The sequence below is a fragment of the Gymnodraco acuticeps genome, unplaced genomic scaffold (genome assembly GCF_902827175.1).
Source record: "Gymnodraco acuticeps unplaced genomic scaffold, fGymAcu1.1, whole genome shotgun sequence".
Lineage (NCBI taxonomy): Eukaryota > Metazoa > Chordata > Actinopteri > Perciformes > Bathydraconidae > Gymnodraco > Gymnodraco acuticeps.
The window spans coordinates 7,315,439-7,327,729 of NW_022990590.1; the positions used below are offsets into that span (position 1 = coordinate 7,315,439).

Genomic DNA, 12,291 nt, shown 5'->3' on the forward strand with positions numbered 1-12,291 from the left:
TTCAGTACCAGTGTGTGAGGTTGTGGTTACGATGGCGATATCCGGACACGAACAGCGAGGACTACAAAAAGAAAAATGAGTTGACTGGGGATGTTTGTTCAAAACATTGCGAACTCCAATAAATCATTTTAAACCAGCTATTGTTGCCAGACTAATTACTGAATATCATTCTTAATGTGATACCAACTCCATCTGAGACCTGTGTACACCTTCAGACAGCCTCCAAGTGAAGCGTACGTTGTTTACTCACAGTTTGAAAGCAGCGTGGAGAAGTCTTCAGCTGTGGTAAACTGTGATCCTCAGGTAAACTGCGATCCGCCCAGGGAAAAATGGGATCCGCCCAGGGAAAAATGGGATCCGCCCAGGTTAAACCGTGATCCGCCCAGGTTAAACTGTGCCCCACCTCTGTAAACCAGTTGATCGGGAAACCAGTTAATCCGGAACACCGGTCACTCACCAAGACAGCTGTCTGACAGCTCCATTTCTCACCGATGGCCGTTATTTCTTCTAATCCTTGGCTGCTCCTGGTCTCTTGGACGCCTAGCAGGCTCATAATTATAATCATATGCATTTGAATATATATTTTCAACCTCTTCTGTGTCAAAACTAGCATTGTGATCCATGTTTATTCATACGTTAGACCGGCCTCTCTCCCCCATGTTACGTCACACGCGGGAGGTCACGTGGGGAGGCTTTTTTTATGCGGAAGTAAAAATGTCTTACAAAAACGACGCCAGATGTCACTGTAGTGTATATTTCTGTATATTTTTTGGAAAATCTAGTGTATACATCATTTTCCTACACATTTATTCACTGGTGTGTCTAACCTGCAAGTTGCTCTTTCAATTATCCCAGTAGACCCACCGACCACTAACAATTGTAATTCCTAAGAGAAAAGGTTGGAAAACTACGGTATTGCCTATTTGTATTTCCAAAAGTGGTTGTGTGTGTTTGGTGTAACGGAAAGTGTAAACGTTATTAGAGCTTTTCACTTACAAGGCTGCTGCATTGTATTGTAACTCAGTCACAAGAATTGGAAACAGACCAAACTCGTGCACCATCACCGGGGTAAACACGCCCTGACTCATCAGACGGGCTCAGCCTGCAGGACACGCCCTCCTCAGGGGACCTGGCCGTCTCCACCCTCTACACAGCAATCTTCCACAAGTGTGTGTGTAAGTGAGAGCACAGGAGTAGTTGAGGGGTTGGTCCATGGGGGGAGGTAACGGCACCACACCCCCACCCACACACCTCCCATACCATATCATTACTGTCCCGAAGCGTCCACGAGGAGAGTCAAAGAGAAACTGTCCCCTCCTCCCCGTCTCTTTTTTTTCTTCCATGTACTATTCCGTCTCCACTGCCACCACCAACCCCCCCCACCGGCCCCCAGATAACACCATGCAATTAGTGGCTCTCTACTCTCTTCTCTCTCACTCCCTTTCTTTACTTATACATGTATATCTAGGTCTCTGAAGAACACGCCTCTCAGTAGGTTTCTCTCCGTCTCATGTTGCAGCGGCGTATTAGAGATCAGAGTAACAACAGACGCACCCAAAACGAGCTATCGAACCCTGATCTACCCCTCCCTCAATATCCATCCATCTCTCATCTGTCACTCCGTTTATCTCACCCTGCCTTGCTTCTTTAACTAAATTGCTGTGCAATTCCCCTGGCGACAGCAACACTGTAATTGTGTTAACATGCCAATGTGACCACTTCCTGTCTGGCAAAGACAAACGTCCTGTTCCCAAGGGCATCTTCTGTTGGCTGACAAATGATTCAAACATCTACAGGAAAACCTCCGCAGGGTGTGAACAAACTGTTTTAGGCTGTTTGTTGTTTTAAACCAGTAACATGCCTTTGTTGCAACTTTGGGACAGCTGATGTATGTATGTATTAGTTGACATGCTAACACGTTAGCAATTCCTTATTTTCAAATCAAGTGACTGGGTAACTAGGCGAAGTGTTTCTCACCACCTAATCACTGTAAGTTCAATTTGCTCTGTCTTTTAGCTCGGATTTGAGGCTATTTAGCAGCTAAATGTTGTTCCCCAGATTCTTTTGAAATATGTCTGTCTGCTGTTTGGTGCTTAGCAGGTAGTGCACAGCATGTTTGTAGAACCTTTTCAGCTAAACTAAAAGCATAAAACCCACTTTGAATCTCTAAAAATGAGCAGAATCAGGTGTTTATCATCAGTGGGGTTTTTTGTATTACGAGTAACACATTTGACATTATCGCATGCTTTCACTTGGAGAGATTACCGGTATACCACGAATGATTATAGCCACTGTATATTTAGTTCATACTACTTCTCTTTTACTTAAGTAGAAGTTAAGATGCAGGACCTTTTCTTGTAATAACATGGTGTGTGGATGATTAATGAAGGGAATGATGAGTATCTCTTCCAGCAACGCACTTATTTTCCAAAGCCTCTCACACACAAACCTCAATGTGAATGCTCAAGTGCGAAATAACAACACACAGAGGAACACAAACTAATATACTCTAATTAGTCAGTGGTATTGACCACCTTCAGTGAAGACTGAAGTCAAACATGTGCACGCTCACTCGTCTGTATTTTCATTTAGCTGCTCCCCCCTGCAGGAGAATTGCCCACACAGCAATAATAATGTGAATCCACTGAACATCCATCATCAGGACCTAATGCTCAGTGTGTTCCTCCCTCTGAATGATTACAGACACACACATTAGCACCTGCTAACATGGAATCACACTCTGCCTGCTCCTCACCTGTGGACGTAGTGTAGCTGGTGAACAGAGTCGATGGCTAGCACCATCTCAGCCAGGTAGAACTTAGCCATCTCCTCCGGCAGCCGGTCCTCAAACTTACTGAGCAGAGTCAGCAGGTCACCACCCACATAGTAGTCCATGACCAGGTACTAGAGAGACAAAGATACAAACAGAAAGAGAAATTAGACAAAAGGCCAACTATGAAAATGCAGTACGGTTCTTCCTCACTTAATTGTCACTTTCCAGCTTTCTTAAAGCCCAAAAACACCAAGCCGATTAGTGACCGTTGGCCAAGTTGGAGCTGTCGGTTGCTGAGCGTTTTTCGGCTTGGTTTTTGGGATTCGTCTCACACTGTTTTGCCTTGACCTCAAAGCCGATTCTACATGTTTAATTGTTCAGAATAAGGGAATCAGTGCACAGGGAAGAGAACGAACGGACGATAGATAGAAAAGTAAGTAGTTATGGTCAGCAAACGCTGCTTATATCTACAGACCTAAGTTGCTCCTGTCTAGACTAATGCCTCCTGCCATAATGGAGAGTTATTTCCTCTTACGCACGTGCAGAGCTCATGTGATAGATGGCTGAAGTCCTTTCAGTATGTTCAAATGCCGCTTTTGGTTTTGAGCGCCAGTGCCTTTTTTTAGGCAAGGTGGCAAATATAACCAAACAGGAATTTGTTCATCTCTAGTTGTGCCGAACTTAAGTGGATAATAACAAATTGGGTACTGAATTAATCTGCATATGATCTAGTTCATAATAAAAGCAGACTTTTCTATGGACTTTAGCTTTTATACCTTGACAAAGATAAGAATGTGGCCTACAACAGACTAGCTAATGCTTGTTTTTAGCCTGGCAAGTTGCCAGAAATTCCTTTTGCTGCTAAAGCGGTTGTTTATTACTTGTGGCGCGTACTGGCACTTTAAGAGAAGCAAAAAGACAACAGAGAAAGACAGAACAAAACTTTCAACCCAATTATGTTTTTCAAAAATTGTGAAACACCACAACCACGTTATGTAGAAAACAACACTAGAGTTTCATAGACTAAAGTCAAACATATACCACCCTTCTTTGCCTCGCCTTTCTCAGTCCCTTTTTCTCAATGTATCATTACTAGAAAGGGGCAGCCAGCTCTTAAATGCTTCTAAAGTTTGGAAGCTTTTTCCTAAAAATAGACGGCTGTACGGGCCATGCTGAGTATCTTTAAGGCCTTGGGAGTGTCCAGGGTGAAGCATTTGTTGTGAGAATGTGGGAAATGGAATGACGAGCAGTCCTGGCATTTGAACTCAGGGTCACAGGGAGAGACGACTGCCTCCAGCAGCCAATCGGCGCGGAGAAGAACTGGTCTGCCAGCTCTTTCTTTTTGCTTTTTTGCGTAACTGTTTTTTGGCCTGTTCACATCTGTTGCTCAACTTCCTTCGATTCTAAGTCATATTGTGCTCTGTGGTGAGGATTGAATGTGCTGGTCAGCGTTTGGCAGGTCACCAGCCATCATGCAGAGGCGGTGCTGTTTTCTATAAATGAACTGGCAGGTGGAGCCGCTCAGTAGAAATATGGTTGTGATTTTGGAAAGTACCAAGTGCTGAAATATTTGAAGCAAGATACTGAAAACGGAGTCATCGGATAATACATGTTAAAAGTTCACTGGGAGAAGTTAAGGTTAAAACCATGGCAGGGGGACTTCTGGAAATACAATTATGGTGGTTGGTGGAAAAATAAATGTTTTCCTGCTCATGAATACACTGAGAAGAAGAAATGGAGTACTGTGTTACCAGATTATTGTCGTCCTGGAAGGCGTAGTGCAGGGTGGTGATCCACTGGCAGTTCCCATTCACCAACACGTCCCGCTCCTCCCGGAAACACGCCGTCTAAACAGAAATGTAATGAACACATTAAGATTAGAAGGTTGCACAACAGTGATGCATTTTAACCCTATAGCAGAGAATAATTAGTGTAGTTCTCTGGGCAAGCATTTTGTTTATTTCATCAATTCAATGTTACTTCAGAGTACCAATTCAACTAAAGTAGAAGGGAAGAGAAACGTGGATGATTTCCTATCAATGTCATGTAACCCTACATGGTAACAGTGTGACACCTTTGGCCCCATCCATTAGGAGGTCAAACGTCTACAGGCTTGGAATGGAGATGGATTGCTTGCTCATCTTTGAGTCCTTTCTTTAACTTACCTAGATCTTGTAAGCTTTCTGCAATATCACATCTTAGCCATATTAAACAGATAGCCCCTTTAATGATTGAAACCTGATTAACACAAGAGAAACTGGATTTAATGGTCATCAACAGACTTAGGTCATGAGGTCACTTTTTCAAAAGTGAAAGGCCTAGACAGCTTTAGTAACACGGTAAGTAAAATAAAGATTTGGTTTAAGATTAAACGGACAAAGTAAAACTGAAACTTAAATACGTTTAAATGAGACAATTGACATAACAGCACCGTCCGTCCAAACGCTATGACCAAAATAAAACTCTACTATAAAAGTGTTGTAAAATGAACAAAACGTTTTTATCAAAGGAAATATTATAAATATGTTATGTTTTTCGTTATTGGACATTTTACTTCAAATTGTGTTTATTTAAATATCTTTAATTTATTTTATTGCACTTTCTTACTTTAACTCCCTATATTTATGGAAATATTTCATTACATATTTCTATAAAGCTTTTATTTAATTTAAATCTTAACTGTCTCAAAACCCAATTCACCCTAGGGATAAATAAAGTATTCTGATTCTTGCTGCACACTTAATTAAGCACACATTGACAAGTTGTAATTATTAAAGAAAGTTTATTTTGGGAAAGAGCTCTAGTAAATGAATCACTTAATAATACAAATCAATGCCACAACTAAATATGGCCACTAATCTTACTCTGAAAAGGGAAGAAACTCTGCTAAATGTCAGTATTTAAAATACTTGCTCAGTGCTTTGATGTTCTCTGTCTACAGCGACAATTACATGCTTGGCGTGCACTGTCTACAGTACATCTGTTGCTCTACATTGTTTCCCATGTCCAGGCGTTTACACACACACAAACACACACAAACACACACAGACACACAGCAGAGACCAGTTTTAGCCTGTGACGTATGAGGCATGAAGATTGAAGGCCCAGGGGACCAACAGGAATGTCAGACTGTCAGGAAGAGGTCGATGAGAAAAACATGCAGCGGCAGCTCCAGAGGCTCAAGCAGCAACACGTTCAGTGAACGCCTATGAGAGTGCTGATAGTGGAGCCAACACTTCTTTACATAATCAGAAATCCTTATCATTTCCCGTAAAGATTTCCCCAATACTGCAGCATGGTGCTGTGTCAAGCCCCCAGTAAGTGAGCAGGGCGTGGAAATCATGGATGCATAAAGAGGACTGGATACAGCGTGAGGCAGGGCCCTGTTCAATCCTACGGGAGTTGCTCCGTGGCGCATGAAGCCAAAACGGTCTGACTCAAGAGCAAAGTACCCGTATCTGGGCCCATAGAGAGTGGGTACTTGAGTTTCCCTTAAGCACCGCCTCCAATCCACAGTGTCAAGGCTGAGTCAGACTAAGACCCCATTTACACGGGAACGTTTGCGTTCACGCACCGAATTCGTTTTCAAAAAAGTATTCCGTTCACACGCATTCGGCTCATTTAACGTGTCCGTTCACACGAGACCACTGGAAACGCTGTAGTACATATGCCGGGCCTGTAAGTGGCGCTGTACTTTCGCCACAAAAAAACACCAAAAGCAGCGAAGAATACCCCGGAGCATGGTTGCCATGGTTGCCCTTCTGTTTATGCCCCGCGGTGGATTTAGCAACATGTAGTTCATGTATTTCTCCATGTCCACTTGTTGCTGATGGTTGTGGTAGAGGAGCTGTAGATGTTGCACTAACATCTGTAGCATGGTCAGTAGCTAGTTACTGACAGTAGCTACTGACCATGCACCAGCAGTGAGCAGCAGAGGCGGGGCTATGGCTCATCGTTATCAGGAAATGATCGTATAGGGCGTACACACTGAGCCGTTTGGCCCGCCAGAGCGTTCCGTTTGCAGATCTATCCACCTTGGGACCCGTTGTCGGATACAACCGTTTGCGTTATCGTGTAAACACCGCCTAATACAGAGCGAAAATAACTCTGGATTCGGCTTTTAGCGCATTTTACAACGTTAGACCCTAATGAGCTACAAAAGTGTTAGTGCTGGGAAGCTGGTTTAGTTAAAAAAGTATTATCTGCTGATTTACAGGCATGTCTTTCCCAATGTAGTCAAATGGGAAAAAGCTATTTAAGCCGATTACGTCACAGACTGACACAGGGGGTGTAGTAACACTGTTTGGCCTACGAAAATGTACTTTCTTTAAATGCAGTCCTGCTTGTGTGAAATGTGTTAGTCATATGCCTAGTTTATTTCCCAATCCTTTGACTGATCAGAGAGGGACGTGATGTAGTGGATATAGGGCTTAATGAGAACTAACGGTTGCATGTGTAGGATTCGGAAAATAGCCGGAAGAACCGTATATTTTCAAGAGTGATTCAAATGAAGTAATTGTAACCTTATTTGACGCTTGGCAACCTTCGTATAACCAGAGCCCCTCATCCAACGCTGTATCCAGTTATCTTTATATATTCATGCCCCATATCCATAATAGGCAGCAGTGGTGCAGCCCAACACAAATCTTTCAAAGCTTTTTAAGTGTGTGACGCCTACCTCGGCTCGCTTCAGCATCTCCCACTTGTTGAGGATCTTCATGGCGAATACCTTGTCAGTGTTTCTCACTTTTACAACAGCAACCTGCAAAAAGGGAGAAAGAATTGTAGTGTTAAAAAGACATTAATCACACGAGTGACAGCAAAGCCAGACGAAGAATGTGACCCGTGTTACGAACACAGACTGACAGATTGAATATGTTACCCTTGAAAGCAACAGGAAACAGAAATGCAAGAACTGCACAATGATATTTCATGTGGAATCATGTTTCAACAAAGATTTAGTTTAGAAAACAACAAAAATAGTCTTCATAGCAAATAGAGAGGTTAAACTCTTAAGAAAGTCATAACCGCCCTTTTTTTTTTTTTTTGGTGTTGTGGTAGAACAATATAAAAACTAGAGGGGGCTCATCTCAGCATATTCACACTGGCCATTGGGCTTTAAGGCGCCAACCATGAACCACAACACCCTCAAGAACCAAGCGGAACTTAAAGAAAACAGTGACACACGGGAAGAAAGTGTTGAAAATAAAAATAAAAGATAAGGTCTAAGAGTATTTGGAGAAAGGTCAGCTGTACCCAAAAACATGGTTGAAATTGAACACGAAAACATTTTTGGATAAGGACAGGGGTTGGAACGGAGGGAAAAGAGAAGGCAGGAAGGAGAAGCTGAGGTAAAAAACAATAAGGAGAAAGCAGAGTAGGCCAAGAAGGAGAAGGGAACAGCAGCGACAGGAAGTGACCACGGATACTGAAGTGCTGACCAACAGATGCAGTCCACCTGGATCCACATCCCTCCTCTTAAACAGCTGGACACTTAAATATGATTCATGCTTCCTACATACAGAGTCTGCAGTTTGGGAAAACTGGAACAGTCCTCTAATCACTGTGTGCAATGATTTGTAAATGGGAACACATCAATAGTGGATGGACAGATTTGAAGTGATGCGGTGGTTTTGGAAGGATTATTGATGTGGCCTTAACTATCAGAATCCCAGACAAGCCATTCAATGTATGCGTTTCCATTAATATGACTATCTTATAACCTTTAAAAGGAAATCAGCTGAAATTATGTATCCTTTTTTCATTTAAGATCACGTACACATGATCTGAAAGTAGAAATTCACATATGGTTTTCATCAGACACAACACACAAACTTGTTTTTATTCAATATAGTCCACACCTATAACTTACACAATAACCGTTTCATAGTTGGAACTAGGGCAGGGCGATATGGAATAATTATTCAAATATGTTTTGACTAAATATCTCTTTTTCCATATTTTGATGAAATCATTGTCATCATCGGTGCTTTGAATAAACCAATGACTTATCGTGTAAAGGAAAATTGTATTAATGTGAAACTAAAATCCTTAAAATTAGGATAAGACAACAATTATGCAATGTTACAATGTGAAGATATCCAAAATACAAGACGATATTATCTAGTCGTGTATCATGAAATCGATCAAATATCTTCCTGATTGAAGTCAGCATCACAATGGCTTCTCGACTAAAAGCAAGGTGGTTTTCCCATCACTCTCTTGAATTTGCAGATAATAAAATCTGTGGCAAACACACATTTGTTATACCTACATGTTTTGTTCAACACGATAATGTGAACTACATGACGTCACGCCATTGTCGCTAAGCTAAAGGCGGTTAATGTTCGGCATGATGACGTTTAGTAGTCTCACTTAGTCACGTGTAAGCAACTGCTGTTTCTGTAGTGGATCAAAACGTTGTAAGGTTGTATTAACCACAGGCCTTATGACTGACAAAAACGCATTAAAACAACCTAAATGACTCAAATACTAGCTTGTTTCTTAAACTTCACAGCTTTTCTCTCTCAGAGATTGTATTTCTCATGCTCTCTTGTACTGTCCTCACGACATAACGACTGCCAACTATCCCTGAACTGATCATTGCCATGACAAACTTCCGCCGCTCCGGCTTCACATTTTGCCAAAAAAGGAGCTGCAGAAGCTGCCGTGACAAAGCAACTGTAAGCGGACAGCCAGACACATGTTCAGGCAAACTTGCTCATTTCTTTAAGCTAATTTTATTTTTTCATCCGAGTGCAATTTTCAATTTGACCTCCTTAAACAGAAAAAAGTAAAACAAGGAGAATATAAACACAAGTAAACAGATTTACACACACACGGAGGAGAAGTGAAACAAACGGGCGCCCTATGCCACAGAGGGGTCTGTAGTCTATGAACTGAGCTAGGGAATGCTGCTAATGCAATACAATGATAACATTCCTGCAGTGTTTGGATTTCCCCTAGTGATCCCTCACCAGAGAGGAGAGGAGGAACAGAAGAGGAAGAGAGGAGGACAGAGGGGGGGGGGGTACTGTTCTTGGCAATGCCTGGCTGTTTTTGTCCTTTTCACCATCTCTCTCACCATCTCTCTCTCCACCGTTTCTTCCTTCATCTTCCTATTGGCCAAGAAAATACTTAACACGGAGTTTACTTCACTATTCCCGTACATGTATTCATAGATAAAAGGATGTGTTTTCAACTTCTTACTGTTAGCTAAGAGTGTCAACCGCGTCTTCAAATGTGGTTTGGAACCTGAAGCAAACTACAGCAGTTTATATATTTGTACTACAGGCCAAGTAGTGATGACAGTTTAAAAACACACCATCTGCTATAATGGCCACAGGACTAACACACTTAACAGCCAACGCCATTTTTACATGCATTTGGATGCTGACTAGAGTTTTGTGTGATGTGTTTATTGACCCAATGCAACACGTTGTGCAGGAATGAGTCCTAACACCTGGAAATGAGTTCGCAGATTGTGGTTCAATTGAAGTCAATGTTTTTTTAAATGTATTTTTGATTAGATCCCTGAATTAAAGTATGTAGCTAATAAACGTTTAAGAGACATCCTTTTTGTCAAATGAAACAAAAAGGATGTCAGTAAATACCCCACCCGTGATTGTCTAGAGTTTTATTACATGACATAAAGACAGCATTTGCTAATAAGTGTCTAAATGAGACTTCTAAACATCATACCGTCTGCCTTTAGCTTAGCGCAGCCATTTGACTATAATTGTGTTCATTAATAGCCTATCATTAGCTTTTTAATACTGGAGATTGCATTTGAATATATTATCTAGTATCATACACATGTGTTTGATACTACTACTAATTTTCAGAGATCCAATAGAAATATCCAATTGCTTTTTGGCGTGTTAGCCTTTGCGATGCTATCTTGTGGTGTAGAAGTGACTGATGGCCCATAACCGAGGATGACATACACCTCTGGGAGTAGAACCTGTAACCCTGGCTTTGTTTGTTTCAAACACTATCCACAGAGAACCATTGGGCCCGTTTGTGTTGGTGGCGAGGGGACACTGTCGTAATGGGGGCATTCTCAGAGGCAGGAGGCCAGCACACACTGCGCCATTCATCAGAGCAGCTCCACAGCGTCACCCGCCCGCACCACTTCTCCGTCTGCTGCTGACAATGGGAGGATGAAATCAAAACATCCTGCACTCAGGATCTCTCCTCCCTTTCTGACTCAAGCATTTTTCTTGACTTTGTTTTCCTGTGTCTGCCCATCTGGGTCTCGTTCTCCGTCTGTCCCTTTTTTAACTCTTTGTTCCCATATCTTAGTCTCAGGTCTGTGTTCAGTTTTCTTCAAAACTTCCTACAGAGAAATAATACCCGGTCTTTTGAATTTTTACGACGCCTTTCCAAAATACACATTTTCCATGTTTGCTTGGTCTGACCTGAGGTTAGATGGCTGTTTTTACTATCATCTGACTTGAATATAGTAAGCCTTCCTAGCTTTATGATGCCAACGGCCATAAAGAAAAACTCGCAAATATGCTTTATGGTAGCAGTGTGTTGTCAGACTGCAGTAAAGAAACATTTGAACTAGTCCTGACTTGAGGCATTTACACACTGGGGGCATGACAAGTAAACGAAGCAAATGTAAATAGTGGCATGCGAAATTGCGACAATTGGCACATTTGCTCAATTAAAAAGGTGAATTTGAGTACTTTGAGTACTTTCTGAGTACTTTCTGAGTACTTTGAGTACTTTCTGAGTACTTTCTGAGTACTTTGAGTACTTTCTGAGTACTTTCTGAGTACTTTCTGAGTACTTTCTGAGTACCTTCTGAGTACTTTCTGAGTACCTTCTGAGTACTTTCTGAGTACTTTCTGAGTACTTTCTGGTAGGGCAGCGTTTATGTTTAGGGCTTTTACTGGAATGCAATGAATTCAAGTTGAAAGGAGTGATAGAATTTGCCGTGTCGGTTCGAACTACGCAGGCTCCATGTCATGGCGTGATGTTGTTTTGTAATAATCAACCCATAACCCTTGGCTCCGTGATTGGCTAATGTCTTTATTTGCAATGCAAACTTCACAAAGATCTACGTTGTTCTAGATTTTGTTTTGCTTTTTCAACATGTAACATTTACCTTCTGTGTGAAACTGTTCACAACGAAAACAACAGTTTGATCAAATATATCGACGTGGCAATTAATGGTAAGGTAAGAAAAAACGTATGGTGTGTTGAGACTTATCATTTAGTTTATATGTCAAATAAGCTAAATATTATATTATGAAACGTCTGCCACTAATACAAAGTTGTCCAACAATATCAACTTCTTCGACCACTGGCTCAACATGACATCTAGCTTTGGCAGCCAACTAGAGATCTTCTTATTCTGCTACTATTTCCCCATGTCTGTTTACTACACCATAACAGTAACATCGCAACACACTGAAAGGATTTTTAAATTGGAGCCATGTGACGATCCTGATGTCTCTCAAGCCCGTGCAAAAACACACACTGGCACAGCTGACTTGGCAAAAAAGGCT

The 12,291-nt window shown here is 41.7% G+C and overlaps 1 protein-coding gene across 5 annotated transcripts in view; it reads right to left on the bottom strand.

Moving 5' to 3' along the window:
- cdc42bpab (CDC42 binding protein kinase alpha (DMPK-like) b) overlaps positions 1-12,291 on the bottom strand; it is an 89,335-nt gene that overhangs the window by 38,733 nt on the left and 38,311 nt on the right. For all 5 annotated transcript variants that reach the window (XM_034228567.1, XM_034228566.1, XM_034228568.1 and 2 more), the window contains exons 3-5: positions 7,452-7,535; positions 4,525-4,620; positions 2,756-2,904 (exon numbers count right to left, since the gene is read on the bottom strand). In XM_034228567.1, coding sequence (XP_034084458.1) covers positions 2,756-2,904; positions 4,525-4,620; positions 7,452-7,535 — 329 coding nt within the window. The remainder of the gene's footprint in view (positions 1-2,755; positions 2,905-4,524; positions 4,621-7,451; positions 7,536-12,291) is intronic.